This window comes from Terrapene carolina, unplaced genomic scaffold (assembly GCF_002925995.2).
Source record: "Terrapene carolina triunguis isolate 2854851 unplaced genomic scaffold, T_m_triunguis-2.0 Scaffold130, whole genome shotgun sequence".
NCBI classification, from domain to species: Eukaryota; Metazoa; Chordata; order Testudines; family Emydidae; genus Terrapene; species Terrapene triunguis.
The window spans coordinates 1523785-1547840 of record NW_020664481.1 but is presented as its reverse complement, the minus strand read 5'-3'; the positions used below and the strand labels follow the sequence as shown (position 1 = coordinate 1547840).

Below are 24056 nucleotides of genomic sequence, written 5' to 3'. Positions count from 1 at the left end.
GGGCTGCATTATTGTTAGCGGCACACGGTGCTGCCTTGAGCGGCTGTGATGGGCTGTACAGACCTCGTCTCTTGCCTTCCTAATGCTTTGACTCGTCTTTAAAGTTTGGATCCTACAGTCCTTACTCAGGCTAAACTCCCCTGATGTAAGAGCTGGAGCAGCGGGAGTGGACTTGTTATTGGCTGGTTAGTGCTCTCAAACCTCTGCATAAGGGAGAGGGAGCGGTACGCTTGGTGACTTGAGAGTTAAATGAACAACCTGACTGTGCCAAAACTGTATTTATTGTGAAGATCTAACCCTTCCCGGAGATTCAGACAGACAGCTTTATAAAAACAGATGGGGATTTGGGGGAAATAGCATCGTCTCCGTTTGAACTACCCTTTAGGTTATTGAAATGGAAATAACTTATACAATCTCAGTCTCTTTATGCTCTTAGTGACTTTTGTTTTCTTTTTGCACTTCACTTAAATTGGTCAAAGAAACTTGACTGGTCAGTTCCCTTTGGTTTCTAATCACTCCCTAGCTAGTGTCCCTTTTCGCCTCGTGTTTGCACGCTGCTGCTGCTCTCTATTGACAGCCAAATCAGACTCATTTACTGATGGGAGGTTTTTTGGTAACATTTCATGAAGTCGTTTTGTCATCTTGGGCCAAATCATCCCTGGTGTAATTGCCCTTGGTGGAATTACACCAAGAATAGTTGTGTCATTAGGATTTGTAAAATCCCACTCTCCTCTCTGCTCTACATGGGGGCCCCAAATTCAGTTGACAATTTTCTTTTACCTGAGTTTAAGAGGGCCCTGCTGCTTTACAAATTACAGCATTAGGATCTGAACTGGTTCATCTGGGGGAGGTGGGGGGATTTGAACTTCTTCATCTCTGTTTTGTTACAGCACCAGGACACCCAGTGAATTCAGTACCTCACCAGCTGCTGGGAGGTGGCTAAATTCCAAGCTCCCCTTTGAGATTTGGGAGTAACAGCACCGGCTGCTCCGTTCACTGTCCCATCCACCAGACCAAGGAAGGGCATGAGAACCAGCAGACAGGGGGTTTGAGGTGCCATGGTACCCAGACAGCAGGACAGAACGGAGAGATGAAGCTGACTTGCAAGACAGTCTGCAAAAGAGTAGGATTCCCATGCCCCAATGCCACGCAACCAGGCCCCTTCCGACAAATCTGACCGGGGGAGAAAACCAAGTATTGTGCAAGTGTCTGTTTGCAGATCTCAGCAGCAGCGAGGAGGCCAGCGCTGGATGGGCTCACATGGATGTAGCTCCCTGCCTCCCCTGTCCCCTCTAGAGGAGGTCCCTGCAGGTCAGGGCAGAAGCAGATTGACACAAGCTTGCTTTGCAGCCCTGCACCCATGCTGTGCGGCCTTAGCGTAGTAGACACTTCCTGCATTGACGGAAGAGATTTTTCCACTGCTGTAGGGAATCCACCTCCCCACGTTGCGGTAGCCAGGCTGACGGAATAATTCGTCCATCGACCAAGCCACCTCTATACCAGGGCAAGGTTGGTTTAACCACAGTGCTCAGAGGGTGTACATTTTTCACACCCCTGAGTGCCACAGCTATGTTGACCTAATTTTTACGTGTAGACCAGGCCTAAGGCTGTCAAATCTGACACAGCCTTCACTTTAAACTGGTAAACAGAGAGCTCTGCAACCAGGCTGAAATCTGCCTCACTGCGCAGTGAGAATCTAATGGCAGGGTGTGTCTACCTGGGGACGCTCAGGAAAGCTCCTCAGAATTAGCTAAAAGGTGTGATGTTAAAGTGCAGCTAAAACCCATTAAACCTAATTAAGCTAAGCTGGACAAAAGCAGTTTTACTTCTGAAGTAGCGTGTCCACACAGGGGTTCAATGTGCTTTAACTAGTGCTCTCTACATTCACACCTTGGGATAATTCCACTTCCCTTTCCCGAGTGTCCCCACGTCGACCTGTGTGTGACAATCTCACCCCCTCAGCCCCCGTGTGTGACAGCTACAGACCCTGCCAAGTGCCTGGGCTCATTGAAGTACCAGAAAGCCGTTGCTGATACAACTCCTGGCTGGCTCACTGGGAGGCTGCTAACGAAAGCGCCTCTCTGCTCGAGGCTGTGCTCAGAGCTTTGGAATTCGTCCGTATCAAGTCCAGTTACATTTGGAGACTGACCTTCCTACCAGGTCAAGAAGCTCAGGTCTGTAGCAGGTCAAGCTTGGCAGCAGGAGATAAAAGCGAGGGATTGAACAGAGACAGATCAGGAGATTTTATATCTATATAAAAACTCAACACATCCTAGTTACAAAGCACATTGGGGTCAATTCTTCCACCAGCTTCCACCAGCCCAGGTTTTGCAGGAACATGGGTTTGCATGCTCAGAAACCTCCATTTGTGTGGGCCTCTGGGCCTCTGTACGTGCAAATCCTGTCAAGTCTTTATGTGTCTGCCTGTCCAGTTCCTGCACACATACCAGCTCTGGGAGAGCTGTCTCAGGCTACTATAGCTGCATTATTATTTACGCTCCGTGAATGGCTTGAAAGCCCTTCCTAAAGGCTTGAAAAGCCAGCATCTGTCCCTACTAGGTAGGTGGTTTTTGCATTTCACAACCATTTTTATTCCCCCCCACCCCTAAAGCAGCTGAAATTGAACATGAACTCATCCTGAGTGCTTCCCTTTGTGCACCAGTTACGTCAGTCACATTAGCACAGCCTTGGAAACAGGGTTTGTTTAATTAACTGCTTCTGCAGCGTCAGGTCAGCGAATTGGAAACATCATGACGTGGGCCTTACACACATGGTGGCTTGTTTTAGTCTGGAGGGTCTTGTTTTGCAAGGAATGGAGCTGTAGAATAGGTAGGATATTTCCTAACAGATTCTCCAATGATTGGTTTGGAATCAGTGAAATGTAGGGATGAGGCTGAACCAGAGCGATCAAGGTGCCTGGCCTCACGCATCGTCACCCATCCACACGATTGTATTTCTCAGACCCCTGCCAGTGTCTGGGAGAGAGCTTAGCTCTGAACAGCTCTGAACTTGGGGGAAGTTGGGACCGCATCTAATCTCGCTAGCTACCCTTCTCGCTACAATGGGCTGAGCCAAATCACCAGGTGTCAACACTCCTGAACTTTGAGGAGTTTAGAATTTGGAGCCTGCACTTGGAAAGTCAGACCCACCACAAATCAAACGAGTATAAACCTAGACATACTGACGACCCTTTAAATCAAAAGCCCCTTAACCTGTCTGTGCAAAAGACAGTCCTCTGTGACGCTAGTGGCATCTCCCCAATTCGCTCAGACCTTTCGACCTTTCCTCACTTCAGCAGTGTCATAACTAATGTACCCCGAGTCCCAGAAAAGCAGGGTTACTCCCAAGGAAATATGTCTATTGCACGTGGCTCTGCCAGCCGCACTGGTGTATTTAAATCAGCGTTCTTCCTTTAAAGACACTTCCACGCTCCCCCCAGGCTGGAGGGCCGGTCTGGAGGCTCTGTGGGGAGGCTGGGAAAGCAAGTGATGGATGGGGTATATTAAACTGGGGGCGGTGGGAGAGGTCCCCAAAGGGGGTGGAAACTGGTCCATTGCTAGTGCTGATCTGTCTAATGGATGGTGCGTTTCCCCTGCAGGATCCCCGGTCTCTCGATGCCGCGGTGCAGAACGCCCTGCTAGCCCTCTACCCGCCATTTGAAGTCACAGCCCCAACCGTCCTCAGCCAGCTCTTCCGCCTGCTAGACAGCGACTACCACGGCGACGGGCTGTGCTGCCTCCTTGATTTCCTGATTCCTGCCAAGCGCCTCTTTGAGCATGTGCGGCAGGCGGCCTGTGTGAGTTCATGGATAACAACTCCAGGATCCACCTCCCCCAAGCCTTCCCAGAGCCCGGCTCTCAGACCCAGGCCTGCCGTGGGTGCATGGATGCAGGCAGGCTTCCCCCACTGAAGCAAACTTTCCACGTAGACTCTAAACGCTGTGGTATCCCACCTAGGGGCAGTGCAGTCTGGTAGTTAAGCAAGGAACAGGAGAAACAGGACGCCTGGGTTCTCTCTATGGGGCCTTCAGCAAATCTCCTCATCGGGGTCTCATTTTCTCATCTGTAAAATGGGATGATGAGACTTCCCCAACCCCCCGCAGGTTGCTGGGTTTATTAATCATTGTGAGGCACTTTGTGGCACTGCAGAGTCGGTCTGTACATCATTATCCCCACCCCAAACAGGAATAATGGCCCGGCCCGGCCGCACTCAGGAGCTGTGACAAATCGTCCAGTACAGGTTGCAAGGTGCTCGCATACTGTGGAACAAAGGCCATATAATTATAATAATAATCCCGAGCTCTTACACAGCTCTTCATCAGTAGGTCTCAAAGCACTTTACAAAGGAAGACAGGCTCATTATCCCCACTTTACAGATAGGGAAACTGAGGCACGGGGAGGGGAGTGGCTTGCCCAAGATCACCCAGCAGGCCCGTGGTAGAGCCGTCTCCCTGGTTGGCGCTCCATCCATTAGACCACAATAAGCTGGTCAGATCCCATTTTGTTAACATTGTGTGTTTTTCTTCTCTTAGGCACCTTACTTTAACTGCATCTTTCTCCATGAAGGCTGGCCCTTGTGTCTTCACGAGAAAGTGGTCATTCACCTTGCCCCACTCAACCCCCTCTTACTACGCCCAGGAGACTTCTACCTGCAAGCAGAGCCCTACGGAGAGCAATCTGCCTGCATCACTGTGAAGTGCCTCTCTCGGGACTTGCGCACTGTGGAAGAAAGAACAGTTCCTGAATCCTCCTACACACTGCTATTTACTAATGAGTGGCTGGAGGAAATCAACCGAGACCTGGAGAGAGCACCTCTGCACACCTGCCTGGTAGCCACAGAAAAGGGAATTGCCCCCGTGCCTTGGAGTAAGATAGCCACGCCAGAATTCATCAGCAAGCCCAAAGCAGCACCAAGTCCCACCCAGGTCAGAGTGTCCCTTCCAGCACATGCACTGGACCTTGGCAGCTCTGAAGTGATGGTAGAGCCAGCATCACAGAGCTGCACAATGTCTTTTTGCATGGCTGATGCTCAGGTGCCCCCTGGTAACGTCATGGGTAATGTCCAAGACTGCAAAGATGTGCCCTGGAGGTCCAGCCAGGGCAAGTATCCAGGACTCATCAAGGTGGACCAAGCAGGATCATGGAAGAAGCCCAGTGTGTTTGTTGTGCCAAGCCTGTGCGATATCATCAGCCAGGACCTGGACGGTGACTATGTCGACCTGCTGGAGTTTTCTGAAGAAATGAAGCTGGATCTTCTGGCCAAGTCAGGACCATCTGCTGAGAAACCTGGACCGTCTAGAGAAATCAAGGTGCCATCAGAGCGTAAATCACGGCTTCCAAGGGTGAACAGAGGGTCAGCAGCTGAAAAATGGACCTGTGGGAAAGGGGAGAGCTCAGAGGAGGGTCCCTGCACGCCGTGTCTGAGGAGGAAACTGAACAGAGACCCCAAATTCCACGGGCCGAGGTGTCGATACCGTGAGTCCTACGTGGCCGCCCTTCAGAACCCCGTGAGCTTTGGCTCTGGGCTCATGGCAGCCATATCGGAGGAGTCTGATGTGCCCAGACCGGAGTTCCCTTCAGCAAGCACAGCTCCAGAGAGTTCAGCTCACCCCAGACAGAGGCCAGGCCAGGCAGCCGCTCCCAGACTCCTCTCTGGCTGCCCTCGGAAGGCAGTGACTCAGGAGACGAAAGCCGAGGAGGTGACAAAACAGGGATACTTAAAGCTTCTCAAGTCTCCTGCTGGTGCAAGGAGAAATCTCCCTCGGTCACAGTCTCCCCCTGCCAACCATAAATTCTCCTTCTTCAAGGGCCGACAACAACCAGCGTCCCCAGGGGACAGTTTGTCTGGTACCAGCCACCATGAAGGGCCTTGGAAAAGGATGTCGGCTATTTACTCTCCCAGGATGAGCAGAGCTAAGCCGGCTGGGAAAGGTAATAGCCAGTAGAGGGTTGTACAAATCTGGGTATAAAGCAATCATGGTAGTAAGTTGTGTAAGCTTTGCCTCCTTGCTAAAAACTCTGCCACATCTTTGATCTGTTTTCCTGGCCAGGTACCGATCAGACGGACGCGTCTCTCTTCGACATCAGCTCTCTCCAAGGCACCAACTGTAAGAACGGGCTTTGTGCCCCCACCGTGAGCTCTCCTGCCCAAGAACCGCTGTCTGCAGAGTCCAGCCCTCAACGGCCGCCCCAATGGCAGGATCTCAGCGCCGAGCTCTTGTTCTCGGGCATAGCTTGTTTGCCAGGTACTGAACCCAGTGACAGGATCATGATTAGACCTACTCGCATGTCTTCATTCACAGTGGTTTTTTAATGAAAATGAACATTTCTGCAGGGAATGTCCTACATTTTTTAGGGGTTTTGTTGAAAAATGGAAAGCACCAAAATGGCAAAAATTTCAGTTGGGCATTTCAATAAAACTAAAATATTTGCCTGGTCAGCTGAAATGTTTCTGTTTTAAGTGGCTGAGAACTAATTTTTAACTGAATATTTGTGGGGAGGGTGGGGGGGGTTACAATGAAAACCTGAACATTTTTGACAGAAACAAAAAAATGCTGTAGGGGAAACCCAGACATTTCCCAACCAGTTCTTATCTCCTGAAGGCACGGCACAGCCCCCCAGGCAGGCAGGGAAACATTCTCCCCCCATTTCACAGATGAGAACTCTGAGACACAGATGAAAACCCCCCCAGCACCAGAATTAGAGCTCCCAACATGGTACTAATTCCTCCAGACTCCAGCCCCTCTCACATGAGCCTCCACCCCAGCTACTCAGACCAGGCGGAAACCTGAGGCGTTAGCAGGCATCAAGGTGAAAGTGAGGTCGTGAGGGAGTTTAGGCCAATAGTATTTGCCGCAGCTCTTCCATGAAGTCCCCAAGGAGACGTACTGGAGGTGCTGTGCCATGCAAGCAGCACTCCCTAAGGGCTTCCAGGGAAAGCATGGGGCCGTGGGACGGAGCAGTTAAAGGGAACACGCAATAGGTGACATTTGGATTGTCCGCGGTCTCCCACTCCACAACAACCGTAACATCGCCAAGTCTCCTGATACTTGGTGTTTTCCTTGAAGCCCCAATTCCTGGAATCATGGCATAGGTTGAAACTCTGCTTTTTTTTGTTTTGTTTTAAGAAAAAGCATGTCTCTGGCCTTCATGGTTGCAGAGAGAAAACAGCTTGAAAATGTGACTCTTAAAGGCTCAAAAAGAGAAGGCAAATAAAAGAACCCAACCTTTGTTTTTTGAACAATCTCATGATTTTTAAGTCTCCTGAACACGTGGGCGTGGCAGTCCTGTGAACTGGTAACTCAACGTTTGCTTTTTCCTGGCTGCAGGGAGCACAGATAAGCTTGGCAGGGCCCTGATCCAGGTGACCACAAGCAGCAGAGCGTGGGAAGCTACCTGGTGCTCCGCCAGAGAGGTAGCCCAGCTCCTCCTTTACCTCTGCTCCATCCCCAGGTAAGGGGAGAACGCGGCACCCTTCCCACAACATCCATGTGATAGCATCACCTCAGCAGAGCACCTGCATGCAGCATCGCCCGGCGCAGCAGCCACTCAGCCTCGGTTTCCCAGCCTGTCTCCCACTGCTCTGCCCAGCCTCCAACACCTTCTGGGTTGCAGAGACTTAGCCCTCTGTCAGGTCCCTTACAGTTCTACCCCTTGCAGGGCACTCCAATTCCAAAACAAGGAGGAAACAACATGAACTTAAATTCTTCCTTTTCCTCGGGCAGATCTGCTAGGCCCTGGGCCCTGACCAGCCTTCTCCAACCTCTGCTCTCTCTCTGCCTAGTCCCCCCAGCTGAGCAGGGCTCTGCCTTTTACCCTGGAAGCCAGACTTCTGCTCCAGGTATCTCAGCCTCCAGCTGCCCATTAACCCCTTCCTGCCATGTGTGGAGGCTTGCATGCCCCGTTCCAATTCCTTTCAGGCAGTAGCATAGTCGAGGGTAAACACGGGCTAATGGAATTTGGGGAATATGGAGTTTAGGGGGTGGGTTCTGCCTGGGAGCTGGGCATCCATACTCGCTCCTTTGCCTGCTTTGCGCCCCCATCCTGCTGCCTGGCAAAAGGGAGTCAGATGGCTCTAGGCTGCAGGCAACTCTCAGAGGGCCCAGTTAATTACTGTGAAAGGCATTCTTTCTGGAACTGCTCAGTGTGGTGGTTTGGGGGCTTTTAACCCTCCGTGTGTAGCTGGATGTATTCCACCTGCACACATGCTGGAATGTGTACCACTGCCCCCTACTGGAGCACGTTGGACATTGTGTTGGTAGTTCAGAAGTTCTTTCCACCCGTCCTTTGAAATCCCACGGCAGCTGTGGGATGTGAAGATAAATAGTGTGCGTGATGTTGGGTGTATGCAGGCATTTCTGGGGGGAGCAGGCAGAGAGAGAGCAGAGGTGGGGCTCTTGCCATGGGGGAGAAGGCTGGCCAGGGCCAAATGCCCAGAAGATCTTCAGGAGGAAAGGGAAGAGTTGATGTTCATGTCCCAGGGTTTCAGCCTGCGGGACAATCCCAGGAGGAGTCACTGAAATATGTAACTAATTCAGAGGATAATGTACACGCCACGTACCTCTTTGTCAATGTCATTAGCCATTGTGCACCAGAGTGAAGTAATCAAGGCTAGAAACCAGGACCAGCCATAGGCAAGGCCACCTACTCCTCACAGAAGAGAAAATTAGAATTCTACCGTCCATTGAAACCTTCACTTAACTGGAAAATCCGGCTCTGCTTCTGGGGTCTTCGGATTGCTCCAGCCCTTCCCTGTTTGCTAGAAAAACACACCCAGCCCCCGCCCCCAAAGCCACCTACGCTGCTGATGGTAAAATAACCCCTAGAGGGGTAGGTGTGAAGTGATGAACTGTTCACTGTCTCCATGCAGGAGAAGGCCTGGGGTAATCCAAGCAATGTATTTGGGGGTTCAGTACCATTCAATCCAGCAGGTGTCTCCTTCAGCTTTGGTCTGGAATGGAGAAGGGTGGGGAGAGGGGCCACAGCACCTCCTGTTGGTTGGTTTAAAGTAGTGCTACAGCTTTGGAAGAGTTCACATTCCCTCTTGGCCTCAGTCTGGGCTCTCACGCGGGCGCTGACTTACTGCATGGCTGGGAGGGCGAGGACAGAGGTGCCAACTTGAAGTGTGGGGGAGAAGGGAGCAGGACAGCAGCTCTCAGGGGAAAGGAGGCCCTTAGACTTCCCCTGACCAGACGTCAGCGGGTGCACGTCTACACTGAGGCCGGAAGCGGCAAGCGAGCTCCCAGCCTGGCAGACAGACTCATGCGGGTGGGCTCGAGCGAGCGTGCTAAAACCAGAAATACGGACGTTCGGCGTGGGCTGAACCGTGGGCTCTGATGCCTAGGGGGTGAGGTGGGCTGGAGCGCCCAAGCTGCTGCCTCCACTGCCCGCATTGCTAGTGTTGGTGCACTAGTGCGAGCTCTCTAGCACGAGTCTGTCTGCCCGAGCTGGGAGACTCGCTCCCCACTGCAGCGCAGGCACACAGACCCCAGGATGGTGCCTTCAGGAAAGCGGGGCATTTCCTCTCCAGCAGGGGTGGGGAAACCCCAAATCAGCTGCTGAGGGTCTGCCACTCTCAATTAATGCCGTTTTCTTCCTCCAATGGGAGCTCACTGTGGTTTATTTCGTTCCCTAGGAAGGAAGCAAGGGACAGAGGGCTGACCATTGTGGTGGATGCCAGGAGACAGCCTCCCTGCCCGACCCTGCCCACGGCATTCAGATCAGTCCAGGTACACGCTGGTCTCTGTACAGTAGTGAGCTCAGAGGGATAAGCACAGTCGATTTGGGTGGGTGAGATCCTCTGTCCAGCTAATCAGTAAAGTTCAGCAGTGTTGTCCCTAAAGCACTTTTCAAATTCCCTCTGGAGTGTATTGCGTTGGGTAGGGACCTGTGAGCAGGTCCCTGCTGGCCTAGAGCTGATCCGTTGACAGTCGCTTTGTCTGCGATGCCCTGAGGCCAAGATTTTGATCTCATCCACACTCTTTGCCCTAAGCAAGATCATTCAGGCAGGCAGGTCTCAGTTACCCTCTGTGGGAGCAGGATATATTTATCTAGGAAACACTGCGTAGCCCCTGCTCTCCCTGGGACACCTGCTTCACAGTGCCAGTTACTGATCTCCCGAGGAACCATCAATGCATCTGGCTCCAGTGCTACACTCCAGCCCTTTCCCGGTTGTCTGGTCTCAAAGTTGCCACTACAATTCTCTGCTTGCCACCTACGGATACACAGATCACACACGTGGAGGACCAGACTCAAAGCACTGTTTATAGTCCCCCGGGGCTCAAAAGATGCTCATTGCTACCCCAAAATCACGGTAGGCTTAGCTCATGTAGCCAGGAGATGTGCATCTTTCCATCCCCAACCTCTCTGTCTCTGCACACTCTAAAACCAGGAGAGAAAATCCTTTGTCCAAGCCCCAGCCCAAGTCACTTGTCAATCTGGGGTTACTACGTTTCTCTCTGCTTCCAGTAGCCACAGTCAGCCGCAGAATCTAGTCAGTGCCCCTGTGAATGGACCAATCCGCAATGGAGCACCCAGACTCTGAGCTCATGTCCGAGCTTATCCCATACCTGGAATTCAAACACTACAGCGCCACGTACATCTCCACCTCTCACAGCTGCTCCTAAGGATTCCCGGCAGGACCTCCTCTGCCCCTTGCAAGTCCTGGCTGGCATTAACTGGGCCCACCTGCCAGAATGACTCTGCAATAATTACCCTGCATCTTAATACAGGTGTTTCGTGCCTGAGCCCAGGGCAACTCAGAGAAGTGCCCTGTGTTCCTGCAAAGGGGCTGAGAGTTTGTCACCCTGTCACTGCTCCCATCAACTCTGCGTTTTGCCAGGGTTTGCTTTAGGTCTCTTCAGTGAGCTTTGTGCTCATTTGTGACTGGTCAGCTAAGTCCCATGATGTTCGTTCTGTCCCCAGCCTGGATGACCGTACACGCCTTTCCAGTACGAATACAGAATTTTTCATAGAAATTCCCCTACTGCTTTTTGCTGGGTTGCTCGTGGGAGGTGGACACAGCCCGGGTGTGGATGCACTGTCCTGTTCTACACAGGTTCTGGCCCGAGTGACTGGACTGGGGGAAAGGGGGTTGCATTTCCCACCCAGCTCTGCTCGGGCGCTTTTTCTCTGGCTTCTAACACCAGCATTGTACTGCTCAGGAGATGAGGCTCTCCCGCTCACAACCGGACAGTCCTGTGTTTGGGGAGTGTTTCCAAATGCCAGGGCTGAATGTCACGTGCAGAGTAAGCAGAGAATGTCATAGAATCTCAGGGTTGGAAGGGACCTCAGGAGGTCACCTAGTCCAACCCGCTGCTCAAAGCAGGAGCAATCCCCAACTAAATCATCCCAGCCAGGGCTTTGTCAAGCCGGGCCTTAAAAACCTCCAAAGAAGGAGATTCCACCACCTCCCTAGGTAACGCATTCCAGTGCTTCACCACCCTCCTCGTGAAATAGTGTTCCCTAATATCCAACCTAGACCTCCCCCACTGCAACTTGAGACCATTACTCCTTGTTTTGTCATCTGCCACCACTGAGAACAGCCGAGCTCCATCCTCTTTGGAACCCCCCCTCAGGTAGTTGAAAGCAGCTATCAAATCCCCCCCCATTCTTCTCTTCTGCAGACTAAACAATCCCAGTTCCCTCAGCCTCTCCTCATAAGTCATGTACTCCAGACCCCTAATCATTTTTGTTGCCCTCCGCTGGACTCTTTCCAAATTTTTCCACCTCCTTCTTGTAGTGTGGGGCCCAAAACTGGACACAATACTCCAGATGAGGCCTCACCAATGTCGAATAGAGGAGAATGATCACGTCCCTTGATCTGCTGGCAATGCCCCTACTTATACAGCCCAAAATGCCATTAGCCTTCTTGGCAACAAGGGCACACTGACTCCTATCCAGCTTCTCGTCCACTGTAACCCCTAGGTCCTTTTCTGCAGAACTGCTATCTAGCCATTCGGTCCCTAGTCTGTAGCAGTGCATGGGATTCTTCCGTCCTAAGTGCAGGACTCTGCACTTGTCCTTGTTGAACCTCATCAGGTTTCTTTTGGCCCAATCCTCTAATTTGTCTAGGTCCTTCTGTATCCTATCCCTACCCCCAAGCGTATCTACCACTCCTCCCAGCTTAGTGTCATCTACAAACTTGCTGAAGGTGCAGTCCACGCCATCCTCCAGATCATTAATGAAGATATTGAACGAAACTGGCCCCAGGTCCGACCCTTGGGGCACTCCGCTTGATACCAGCTGCCAACTAGACATGGAGCCAATGATCACTACCCGTTGAGCCCGACGATCTAGCCAGCTTTCTATCCACCTTACAGTCCATTCATCCAGCCCATACTTCTTTAACTTGCCAGCAAGAATACTGTGGGAGACCGTATCAAAAGCTTTGCTAAAGTCAAGGAATAACACATCTACTGCTTTCCCCTCATCCACAGAGCCAGTTATCTCCTCATAGAAGGCAATTAGGTTAGTGAGGCAAGGGGCCCATACTTTCCTTGACTTTCTTCTTGTTGCTAACATACCTGAAGAAACCCTTCTTGTTACTCTTAACATCTCTTGTATTGCAAGGAGTGACATTTACTCTGCCTTCCCCTGCAGAGATCTTCACCTGCCACCATCCATGGTGTGTTGCTGTTGGCAGAGAAGGATGCGGCTGCACACCTGGAGAAGTTACCTGGAATGCAGGTGAGGACTGGAGCAGCTTCTTCTGTAGCTGCTCCCTAACCTCGTCTTTATATTATTTGCACCTTCTCCTGCAAGGAGGACAGAGTCTGTACTGACGGATGGTTCCTTCCTTTCCTCCCTCGTCTCTGCAGTCAGGGGGATGGAGCTGGACCAAGGTGCTCCCCCACCTCATCTCCACCTTGGCCTAGCTCACCAGGCTCCATCTGTGCCGGCAGGAGCAGTGACTAGATGGATTCTGTCTGTCTGTCTGTCCTGGTCATGTTGCTAGAGCTCAGGTTCCACTATTCCCATGACATCGTCAGTCCTCACCCTCGTTCTGAAATACCTGGACCCTGTCTCGGATGAGGAGCAGGGAGAGGTGCCCTTCTCTCTGTCTGTGGGGCCTTTATCCTATTGTCCGTCTCCCAGGCAGGTAATTCTTGCAGTCCTCACATTGTCTGATGGCAGTAATGGACTGCAGCCACCCGGGGGAAGCCGAGTAATTTCCCAATTACTTCCACCCGCTGGACACGGGCATTAGGATAATAACTCACCACTTGAAAGAGTTTATTGTTCTTTTAATGCTGCTCTGTTTAATTAATATAATGTGAAATATTAATGAGTTCGATTACCCAGCTTGGCTGTCCTGGCAGATATACTAAAATGCCAGCGTTCTGCCGTGCATTCGAAAACCACAGAGCCCCAGGGAGCTCCACTTGGAGACAGTGACTTCTTCTGAGCCAGTGCTGGGTTCAGGCTCTCGGGAAGGAACCAGAACTGCTAAAATGCCAAGGCCAACAGCTTTTCTCTCCAGGCCTCATGCAAAGCCTGTTGAAGCCGCTTCAGTGGGCTTTGGGTCGAGCCCCCAGTGGGCAACACCCTGAGGTCTGTACTCAGCGGGCGTTTGCCTGAATAAAGACTGCGTGTAAGAAACCGCAGCTGCACGCAGACCCCGGGGTCTTGCATGGGGATGAAACCAGGACCTACCCAAACAAGCCCCTCTACCTCTTGAGCCAACAGAGGAACTGACTCATTTGCTGCCAATAACTAGCACAGCTGCATGCACTGAGCCAGCGTATTGCATGTGGGATTCAGGATTTACAGCATAGCCAGGCAGGAGCGGACGGCTGGGAATCTCAGCCAGCAGCTTCTCCTTCTGACTCTTCCAGCCCCATTTTGGGGATTCAGGCGGCCGGGATCTTTGGAGAAGGAGAGAGGGATTTTCATGCCCAAACGCTGCAGGATCCCCTTGGGGAAGCGTTGCCAAACCAACCTCTTACCCACCACTCTCCCGTGCCTCTGTAAGAGCTCACCACAGTATTTACAAGCGGTGTCCCTCCCTCCTGCAGGTGGAGCTCCTGACTTCCCTCAGAGCTCTGAGCCGCTATGTCGACAGCACCCAGCTGACGCCAGACTTGGATGGGACTTTCCCTTACTGCCACGGCGAGTGGGTTCAATTCTTCCAGGTGTCTATTATCATGGCCTTTAGCTTTCTCCTTGTGTTTGCTGCAGCCCTTTTCCCTCAGCAAGGGACTTGCTTCTCAGGGGGCATAAAACTCACAGTGACGATCACTGGCAAATCCCGGGTACCTTGGTAATGCAGGAAGACAATGTCCGAGAATGCACAGGCTGCTGGTACTGCAATAACAGCGTAACACCGACTGCGGGGAGAGAGTGAATCTGGTTGCAAGTTATGCCAACTGGTTGCATCACAATAAGTACATCTCTGTTTCAATGTATCACAAAAAGTAAGTGTGTGTGTGTGTGAGTGAGAGAGATAGATGAAGGGGAGGATTCCCATGGGATGCCCTGAAGCAAGCAGCGGTTTTCACATGTATTACACACAAGTTCAAGAAATCAACAAGAAGGCCCAGAACTTTAGCTAAATATCAATAGCTACCACAGTTCTGCTTAGAAATATATTATCTACAATGTCTCTCTGCAATTAACCTTCCCACCCTGCTTATTGGCTGCATTGCTATTCATCCCTATTTCCACCTGCTTCTTCCCCTATCAGCCATTAAACTACTGTCCATCTGTTTATACATCCACACAATCTAAACCTTTCCCCCCTCTCTACTCTAAGCCTGTCTTGCCATCCATCCGCCAGCCCTCCTGGCCTGGGACAGGCCAACTCACTTGTGTTTCCTTCTCTGTAGAAGCTGCATCCCTTCGTGGCAGATCTCAAGCAGGCCTCCAAGCTACTGCAGAGCTCCATCCAGGAACTGGAGAAGGGCGACATCCCAGAGGATATGCAGGTAACAGCCATGCTTCCGAGTGCCAAACAGGATAGCCTGCAACCAGCTCTGACACAGTTATCCCCCAAAACATCAGCATGTGCATTGTGCTGCCATCTCCTGGTGCCCAATGGCAATCCAGCCCCGGGCAATTCCTGCCCACCAGGAGAGCCAGAGGAACTCTCTAGGTGCATTTGATCAAAAGCAGCAGTGAATCTCTCCCATAGCCTTTGCTTGCTACAGAATCAGTATTTAAGAGCAAAGAAGCCATTATTATATTGCAAAACAATTTTTAAGGCAGCTGGCACAGCCCACAAGCTAAGTCAGGTCAGGCTGTGTCACTACTTGGACAGGAGACCTGCAAGGAACTGCATGCAGCAGTCATAGTGAATCTCTGCTGGAGCTGGAGACCTGGCGGGTGTGATGCACTGTTCTGCTGAAGATGCTGTTTATTGGCTAAGACTTAACACCAAAGCCCTGATTACTTGTGGTCACTGCAGATACCATGGGAAGGTCTGCAAGAGGAGGAGCGTGAACTCTAGTGCCCTGTCAAATTCCAGTCCATATCATTCCAAACGGCCTGCCTGGAGCCCCTGTGCAGGTCCCATTGGACACAGACAGCTGCCACGTTGCACCCCACAGGTGGCTGCAGTCAGTGGTGGATGAGGTGATCTCTGCGTAGAGTTTGTTACTGTCGCATGCTCAGAAAGCACATTGGGATCCCCTGACCAAGGGACCACAGAACTGTAGGGTTAGAAGGAACCTCAAGGGTCATCTAGTCTAACGCCCTGCCAAGATGCAGGATTTGTTGTGTCTAAACCCTCCAAGACGGACGGCTCCAGCCTCCTTTCGAAACCCTCCAGTGAAGCAGCTTCCGCAACTGACCTAGGCAGTCTGTGATTCAGTTAGCTCCTCCAGGGCTCTCTTTGCAGGACAATGTGTGTTTTACGTGGCATTTAACTCCATTTTGTCCCAGGGTAAAATAAAGTTCCCTTGGTGGCAATGTTGCTCCCCAGGTCGGAGGCCTTTTCCGACCTCAGGCTCTGCGCCCGTTCTTACCTTCGCCCCTGACCGCCGACTTGGTGCTGTTGATTCAGAGGGTGACGGGGCAAAGAGCAGGGCAATCCCAGTGACAAGCGTGTGTGTCTCTGACCCTGGGGCAGGAGGCAGCCGAGTGCACGGAGAGATACAGGGAGCTGATGAAGGCAGTGCTCAGCGACGTGCAGTTGGTCAGCTTGCAGAGAGAGGGTGGGGCCACGCTGGCCAGGCTGAGGAAGGAGGCATCCCGGCTCAGCTTCTCACCGGATGTCAGGTACGGAGACTGGAGCCATCCCTGCCCCGGAACTGAGGGACACTGAGCACCGAGCTCTCACCCTACTGGCTTCAGGATGCTTGTGCCTTTGGCATTGCAGAGCCCTGCTCCTCATCCGTTCTCTGGGGACAATGCAGCCCATTACCCACCGGCACAGGCTTCTCGCCAGCCCTTCAAGGTGTTCCCACCACCGCCAGCTCCCCACCCAGCTGGAGGCCCAAGGTCCCGGGAGTGGTTCCCGCTCAGCCCAGGCCTGGAAGGCGGCCGGGCACCGTTCGCTTGAGCAGGGTGAGGATTTTCTCCCTGGGCTTTGCAGGAGAACATGTGCCGGTGGCACTAGGAAGACGAGGAGCTCTTGTCCCCTGCAGAGCTCGATTCCATGCAACTTTAAACAGATGTCATCCAATGTTATTTCATTTTATTTTCCAGTGTGTCTGCTAGATGGCGCTGCTTCCCAATAATATCACATTGCTTCCAGCCAGCCGCACACCACAATACCTGCCGGTTTCCTTCCCCCTCGGTTCACTCCACTCGTCCCCCACTCCTTTGCCGGAGCTCCTCTGCCTCGGTGCCGCCGCGCACCGGTTGTGACAGTGTCAGGCTGGGGTGGAGGATATTTCCAAGGTGACAGAGAGCAGAGTTAGCAAGCGCCATCCCTCCCTCTGGTATCCAACATCCAACTCCAACCTGCTCGATGTAACTGGGAGACTGCTGGACATGTGCAATCACCTGACGTTACACCTGCAGCTATTCAGGGCTCCAAACATCTGGAGAGTAACATGGACCTTGCCCCAGGGCCGGCCAGTCTGGGGGCACAAACTGGTCCCACACAGAGCGATACAGTGAGGTTTTCTGGACAGGTACAAATCCAGAGTCCCCTGGTGATTAGAAACATTTGCAGCATGGCTCAGCTTGTGGCAAAGCATCACCTACAAGTTACAACCCCTCAGCGACCTCAGCTCTGGCTGCCACGCTGGGCTACAGTGTGGAGGAACGGGACTGCGGCTCTTCCACTCCGCACATGCAGTCCTTCGGCGCCACTGCTAATCAGCAGAGCGATCTTTGCACATGACCTTTCTCAGCGCCCAACAGTGTGCATCAGGGTCATAACTAGAACCCAGCTCCAGGGAGCACACGGCCATAGGCTAGGGTTCCCCTCTCCCCGTTTAAGGGGTTGTGATGCTCAGAGGACTCCCTCTGGTGGTTTCTTTACTAGGAATTGTAGCATGACCTGACCTGTAGCATGTTCAGCTCTAATTCTAGGAGGGGTGGATGGTCTCCTCACACACCAGTGGCTGATATGCTGTAGGTGAACAGAGACGGGCCAGATGTATTTGTCACCTTTTTTGTTCTTAAGGAACAGCATGGACTCAGCCATGGGCCTCTACAACCAAGTGGAAGAAGAAGTTCACACTTTGGTGACGAAATCCAACAGCTGCCTGGAGCGCCTGGAGTTCCTCCGAAAGATCCGGGAGTTTGAGGCAGAATTCGGCAAGGTGAGCGCTCTCCCCCAGACATGCTGCCGGAAAGGACAGCTTGCACCTTGGATACCACGGCAACATTTGCTGAATCTCATTCATCAAATCCAGGACAAGATTTCTTTGCTTCAGCTCAGAGTTGAGTGAAGCAAATAAACTTCTCTGCCCATAGCCTGGGCTACTGATACCAAGGGAACCTGGAGAACAACAAGATTTTCTTGAAGCCCAGATTTTAATTACTAGGTTACTGGGAAAAATATGTTCACAAACTCTGCGAAACCTGGATGACCCAAGGGAAGGAGGGGAAATTCCCAGGGAAGTGGCAGCTGTTAAATAACTGAGATCTCATGGAAACCCTATTTATTTCTTCTTCTAGCTCACTTGCTGGATTGATGAAGGAGATTCTCGGCTCCGTGAGCTGAGCACGGAGGAATGGAGCCCGGACAGCTCGGAGAGATCCTACCAGCAGTTCAAGGAATTCTTGATGCAGGCTACAGTATGTTTGAGGATGCTTTGCTATAACCTGTATCCTAGCGATAGCTACAGTGCCTGTGTCTGGAACATGGGTCTTGCTAGAGCTCTTTGCCAGGTACTCAGAATGAACTACGAAACCCCAGAATTAGAGCTTCTCCCATTGCATTGCAATTTCGTTACAAATGGCCCAGTATTGTGACAGATCTGCAGAAAATGCCACTTTTGACCCTTTGAGCGATAATGGGCCCATCAACATGTAACTGTCAGGTCAGATTTTTGCAAGGAGGTTCCCAGTGTTGCACAGCGTTAGTCCCAAATGTGAGACAATCCTTATACTTCTGGACCACGTATGGGCTCCGACCCCTAACACTCCCGCCTCCTCCTCCCGTCTCCCAGCCTCCAGCTCTGGAGGGCAGTCATGCTGTTCCAAGGGAGGTCCAGTGCTGTGTGGGGAAGCCCAGGATAGGGTTCTATGGAGACTAAGGCGTCTGCTTAATCGACCCAAACAAGCAGCCCCGTGCAAGGCACCGAATTAAATGAGGTCTCAGCATGGGGAGTGTAGAATGAGAGCCTCCATTCTTCTTTCCTCCCAAGATAGAATGATTCTCTTCTGCTTCCTTGCACCCAGAAATGGTTTGTGCCCAAACCGAGACCGTTCCTCTGACTTTGATGCTGGAATCTTCCAGCTGCAGCAGAGCTCCTGGCCCTCAGCAAACAAGGCCCCCAGGATAAAGACAGCAGAGCCTATTTAGGAATAGATCATTTTCCTTGTATCCTCCTTTAGGCTCACTACAACCATGGACTTGTGCTGTGTAAAGAAGCTGCTGAGTTCCAAGGCTCCATGTTCCCAGAGGCACAAGCCTTCCAGGCAGCCAGCGGTACCATGCAGGCCAAGCTGAGGCGTTTCTACACCAACTTGGAGCGGCAGCAGGCGGAGCTGGAAACTCTGCTCAACCTCTGCAGGTTCTGCGACAAGGTGACTGTGCTAAGCTAGCTGCTCCATATTGTTACACTGCAGCAAACTGGACCCAGACAATATTGCTCTCAGCCAGGAGACGGGAATCTGTAGGGCAGAGTGTGAAATGTAGGAGCAGTGAAGTAGTTTGAGACCCCCAGTGCTGATTGCATAGCAAGGAAACGGAGCCTCCCCCCCGCTCTCCCTAGAGGATGCGCTCTCCTGACACTGGTAGAGACAAACTGGTGGAGAAACTCAAGGTTGGTGATTATGATGGAATTTCTGTAGGACTCCAGAAGGAAGTTGGTGTGGAGGGGCTGCAGCAGAACAGGGGATGAGAGAAGTTACAGAGGGATAAATAAGCAAGTGGGAAATGAGGTTTGGAGAGAGAGAAAAGTTCACTAGATGGAGAGCATGGGAAGGATGTTGCAGTTGGCGGAAGGTATAAGAGAAGGTTCTTGCACCAGCAGCAAGCGGGATCCTGGGGGAGGAGAGATAGCAGGTTCTAGATGAGCGACAAGGAAAAACTACAAACTATTGCTCTGTTTTCCAGATAACATTGCTTAACCTTGACTGCAAACCGCACATGGCTCGTGTGAAGCTTGGAGAGGGACAGCCAGCGCGTCGGGAGGCCCTACAATGCCTAGAGAAATCACTACAGAAGCTCTCTGTGGAGTTTTCAGCAGAGAGGTTCCAGGAGATGAAGGTACAAGCCTACACCCTGCACAGCTGCAGAGGACTAGGAGTATGGAACAAGGCATGGCAGACGTGTCAAGAAACCAGGCAGATCCTTGAGGAGATGCTGGAAAAATTCAAGGAGGCCCAAGGTGTTGAGCCAGACTGTAGTGGGGAGGAAGAGTCTTTCAGCTCAGCTGCTACTAAATCAGGCCCCAGAGTCCAAGGTAAAGCTCCTCATGTTTGCAAAGCAGCTTCCAACCCTGCCCAAGTATCAGCAGGAAGCAAGACACAAGTTGAAGAATCAGGATGCAGAGCAAGGAGTGAGAGAGAATTACAAGCACATCTGCCCACAGACTCTGACCTAGGTATAGATCCCAGGGACCCCAGGTGTTCTCAGCAGGAATCCTTGTACTGCAAGGCTGTGCAGGAGGGCAGATGTATTTATCAAGGCTCTATAACAGCTGAAGATTCTCCCCTGAGTGCTGCATGTGGAGCTGATCTTGAACAGAGAGAAGCCCTGGCTCAGAATCCCAGCACGGAGGCTTTAGAAAGCCTCCATGGGGCACCCCCCCAGAAGCCTCCTCTGACTCTTCCTTCCCAAGCCTCTAGCCCAGACCCTGGCCAGTTTCCTCGGGACAGCGCGAGTGAGTCCCTGGGTGATGGGCCTTGCTCAGCCCGCAGCACATGTGGTCAGCAGCACCGGGGTAAGATGCCGGAAGCAGCCCAATACTTTCAGGTGTCCAGACATGGCAGCTTTTCCTCTGAAGATACAGAGTCACAGAACTCGGCCCAAGACCCTTCAACAACTAATCTCATTTTGCCCATGGAACTCGTGAGTCCTGGACTGCTCGGGCCTCTGGGAAAGCCCCTGGGAATCATATATCTGGAAAACCACCACACAAATAGCCATGAAAAAGCAGATGCCGAGTAAAACCAGCTCTTTCAAAACTGGGTTGGCTTTGGCTTTCCAGTCCTGGCAACTTTGGCCACGGAGTGGCTGTGCTGTCTAGTGGTTATAGCACAGGACTTGGCATCAGACCTACTGGACTCTACTCCTTACCCTGCCATTGACTCATTTCTTGGCCTTAGGCAGGTTACTTAACTCCCCTGTGCCTAACTTCTACCCATCTGCAAAATGGGGATAACAATACTTACCTACCTCCCGGGGAGCTGCGAGGCTCAGTTAATTAATAATCGTGAAGTGCTTTGTGGTCCTCCTATGAAAGGCATGCAGCTGGGTAAGTGCAGGGTACTGGTCGAGTTAACAGTAACGTTATCATGGTACCATTCACATTCAGTAACTGCAGGAGAAAAACCTAGGGCAAATGGAGACAGTTTGGTCACTTCTCTTCTAGCAGCACCCGAGGCACACCAGTCATCCCTGATCCCCCGCAGGAGCACCGCGCAGCTCACTACGGCTGAACCTTCCCCTGTCCAGAGCCGCCAGGCCTCGGAGTGTAAATTGTTACCACAACACAGCGATCACCACATCCCTCCTTCCTCGTCCCAACTCCCCGGCCTGCCCAGTGGAATTTCCCTCCTGCCCACATGTTTTTACTGTCTCCTTTCCCTCCTGGTCTATGGGGCTGCTGCAGCTTGTGTTGGGATGTTTTGTCCGTTACTCAAGGCTAATTTTATTACCAATAATAAACCCAAAATGCAGAGCTCTCCGTGTAGAGTAATGCAAAGGAAACTACATTGCAGCCTGCAGTCAGACAGCGTCCAGAACAGAAATCCTTCTCGGGTGCTACTACTCCTGCAGGAGAAGCCAGAGGAATAAATTCAAGGTGAGCACCAAAATCCATTCCTGATTCATCTTCTCTTAGCAGCTGTGCTCAGTATACTCTGAAGCTAGGTCTACACTACCCGCCTGAATCGGCGGGTAGAAATCGATCTCTCGGGGATCGAATTATCGCGTCTCGTTGGGACGCGACAATCGATCCCCGAATCGACACTCTTACTCCACCAGCGGAGGTGGGAGTAAGCGCCGTCGACTGGGAGCCGCGGAGGTCGATTTTGCCGCCGTCCTCACAGCGGGGTAAGTCGGCTCCGATACGTCGAATTCAGCTACGCTATTCACGTAGCTGAATTTGCGTATCTTAAATCGACCCCCCCCCCCGTAGTGAAGACCTGCCCTCAGTGGGCCAAAAAAGAAATGTCGGATTCTACTCCTCTGAGGCTGTACCCATAATCCATCCCCAGCGGACAGGCATTTATTCTCCTTAATCCAAGGGTGGATATTTCAGACTGGCTCCTGGATAGACTTTCAAGCACGCAGGACCCACAGTTGTGCATACAAAGCGCATGCAGGGATGTCCATAACTTGCATGCACTATTACAGAGACTGCACATGCAAGTGACAGTTGTGAGCAGTTTGCACACACTGTTACCCAGTTTTCATGTGTCATCCCAGGAATCTCATGTCTGAGTGGTTTAAAAATCCGGCCCCGTGTGTCTGCCTGGGAAGGATTTTGGTGAAGTCTCGAGTGTTTTTCTTTTTAACAAAACATTCAAATCCAGGCTCGTCTCTCCTACTGCGCTGCCTCCTCCTCCTCTTTCCCGTCCCCTCGTCAGTTCAGAAGGGTGCGTTGTGTTTGGTTCCATCCTTTCCCCCACAGCCAGCTGGCAATGGAACGAGAGGACCTGCTTCCAGGCCTGTGGGGTCAGGTCACTGTCCTTCCTGGATTGTAAGGCGAGGAGGGACCATTCTGGTTCCTAGTCTGAGCTCCTGCATAAACCTAGGGAGTTCAAGTCCAGAAGGGACTGTGAGATCATCGGGTCTGACCTAGATCAGAGCCCTCAAATTTCACTCCGTTGTCCCTGTATTGAAACAACTCATTTATGTTTGGCCAAAGAGTCTTCCAGACAGAAGCGTCCAGCCGCGGGCTCTCAGTCTGCTTTTCTCCGGACGCAGGATTTACTCCCTGTACAGAGTCACCTCTCAGCCCTCGTTCCGATAAGCAAAGCAGATTGACCTCGGTCACTGGCTCACTGTCAGCCATTTTGTCCAGCCCTTGTGCCTCTTTTCTGCACCTTGTCCAAAATGTGGACCTCAGACCTGGACGCAGGATCCAGTATCGGTCTCACCAGTGCCATTTACAGAGGTGAATCACTTCCCTGCTCCGACTCACTACTCCCCTCTTTAGACCTCCAAGGATCACATTAGCCTCATCTGCCCCAGCATCGCACGGGGAGCTCCTGGTGAGTTGCTGATGCACCGTGACCACTAGATCCTTTTCAGAGTCCCTGTTTTCCAGTCTGTAGGGATGGTCTGCATTCCTGTCCCAAGACGTAGAACTGTGCATTTGTCTGTATTAAAACACATTCTATTAAAATGGACCCAGCATACCAAGTAACCCTGACTGCTCTGTCTGACAGCCCTGTCCTCATCATTTTTTACAACTCAGCGAATCTTTGTGTCATCCGCAAATTTTATCGGCAGTGATTTTATATTTACTTCCAGGTAACTGATGAAAATTTCAAATAGCATTGGGACCAGCGCTGGTCCCTGAGGAACCCCATGAGAAACACCCCCATTTGATGGTGATCCCCCATTGACAACTACTTGAGATCAGTCCGTTTGCCAATTCACAAGCCATTTAATGGGTAATTTATTGATATGGTGTAGCACTAATTTTTAATCCGAATGTCATGCAGTACAAAGTCAAATTCCTTACAAAAGTCCAAGTTTATGACATCCAGGCAGTTATCCTTAGCAACCAAACTTGTAACCTCATCAAAGATGAAATCAGGTTTGTTGGACAAGACTTATTTTCTGTAACACTTGTTGCCTGGCATTAATTATATTCCTTTAATTCTTTATTAATTAAATCCTATATCAGGTTTTCTATTATTTTGCCCAGGACTGATGTCAGGCTAACCGGCCAGTCATCCTGCTTGCCCTTTTTGAATGTTGGCACAAAATTAGCCCTCTTCCAGTCTTCTGGAATTTCCTCGATATTCCAGGTTTTATTAAAAATGAACATCAGAGAGACAGAGATATTCTCTGCCACCTCTTTTCAGACTCTTGTGTGCAAGTTATCCAGGCTGCTGATATACAAATGTTTATCCCTAGTACATGTTGTTTAACATACTCCTTGGTTATTAATAGCCTGGAAAGTACTCCATTCATCATGTGATACAAACATATCATCCTGCTTCTTTCCAAATACAGAACAGAATATTTATTGAACATGTCTACCTTTTCTGCATTAACTGTTTTACCATTTCCTTCAAGTAATTGGCCTAGATCATTGC

The 24056-nt window shown here is 51.4% G+C and overlaps 1 protein-coding gene across 1 annotated transcript; it reads left to right on the top strand.

Moving 5' to 3' along the window:
- The first annotated feature begins 1090 nt into the window (after window positions 1–1090).
- On the top strand, window positions 1091–21310 carry KIAA1755 (KIAA1755 ortholog). Its single transcript, XM_029911779.1, has 14 exons — window positions 1091–1123; window positions 3599–3796; window positions 4532–5930; window positions 6050–6244; window positions 7328–7451; window positions 9634–9727; window positions 12600–12686; window positions 14015–14131; window positions 14825–14923; window positions 16066–16214; window positions 17572–17710; window positions 18069–18188; window positions 18951–19142; window positions 19675–21310. The coding sequence occupies exons 1-14, from the start codon at window positions 1091–1093 to the stop codon at window positions 20728–20730; spliced, it is 4002 nt and encodes a 1333-aa protein (XP_029767639.1). The 3' UTR covers window positions 20731–21310.
- The last annotated feature ends 2746 nt before the right edge of the window (window positions 21311–24056 follow it).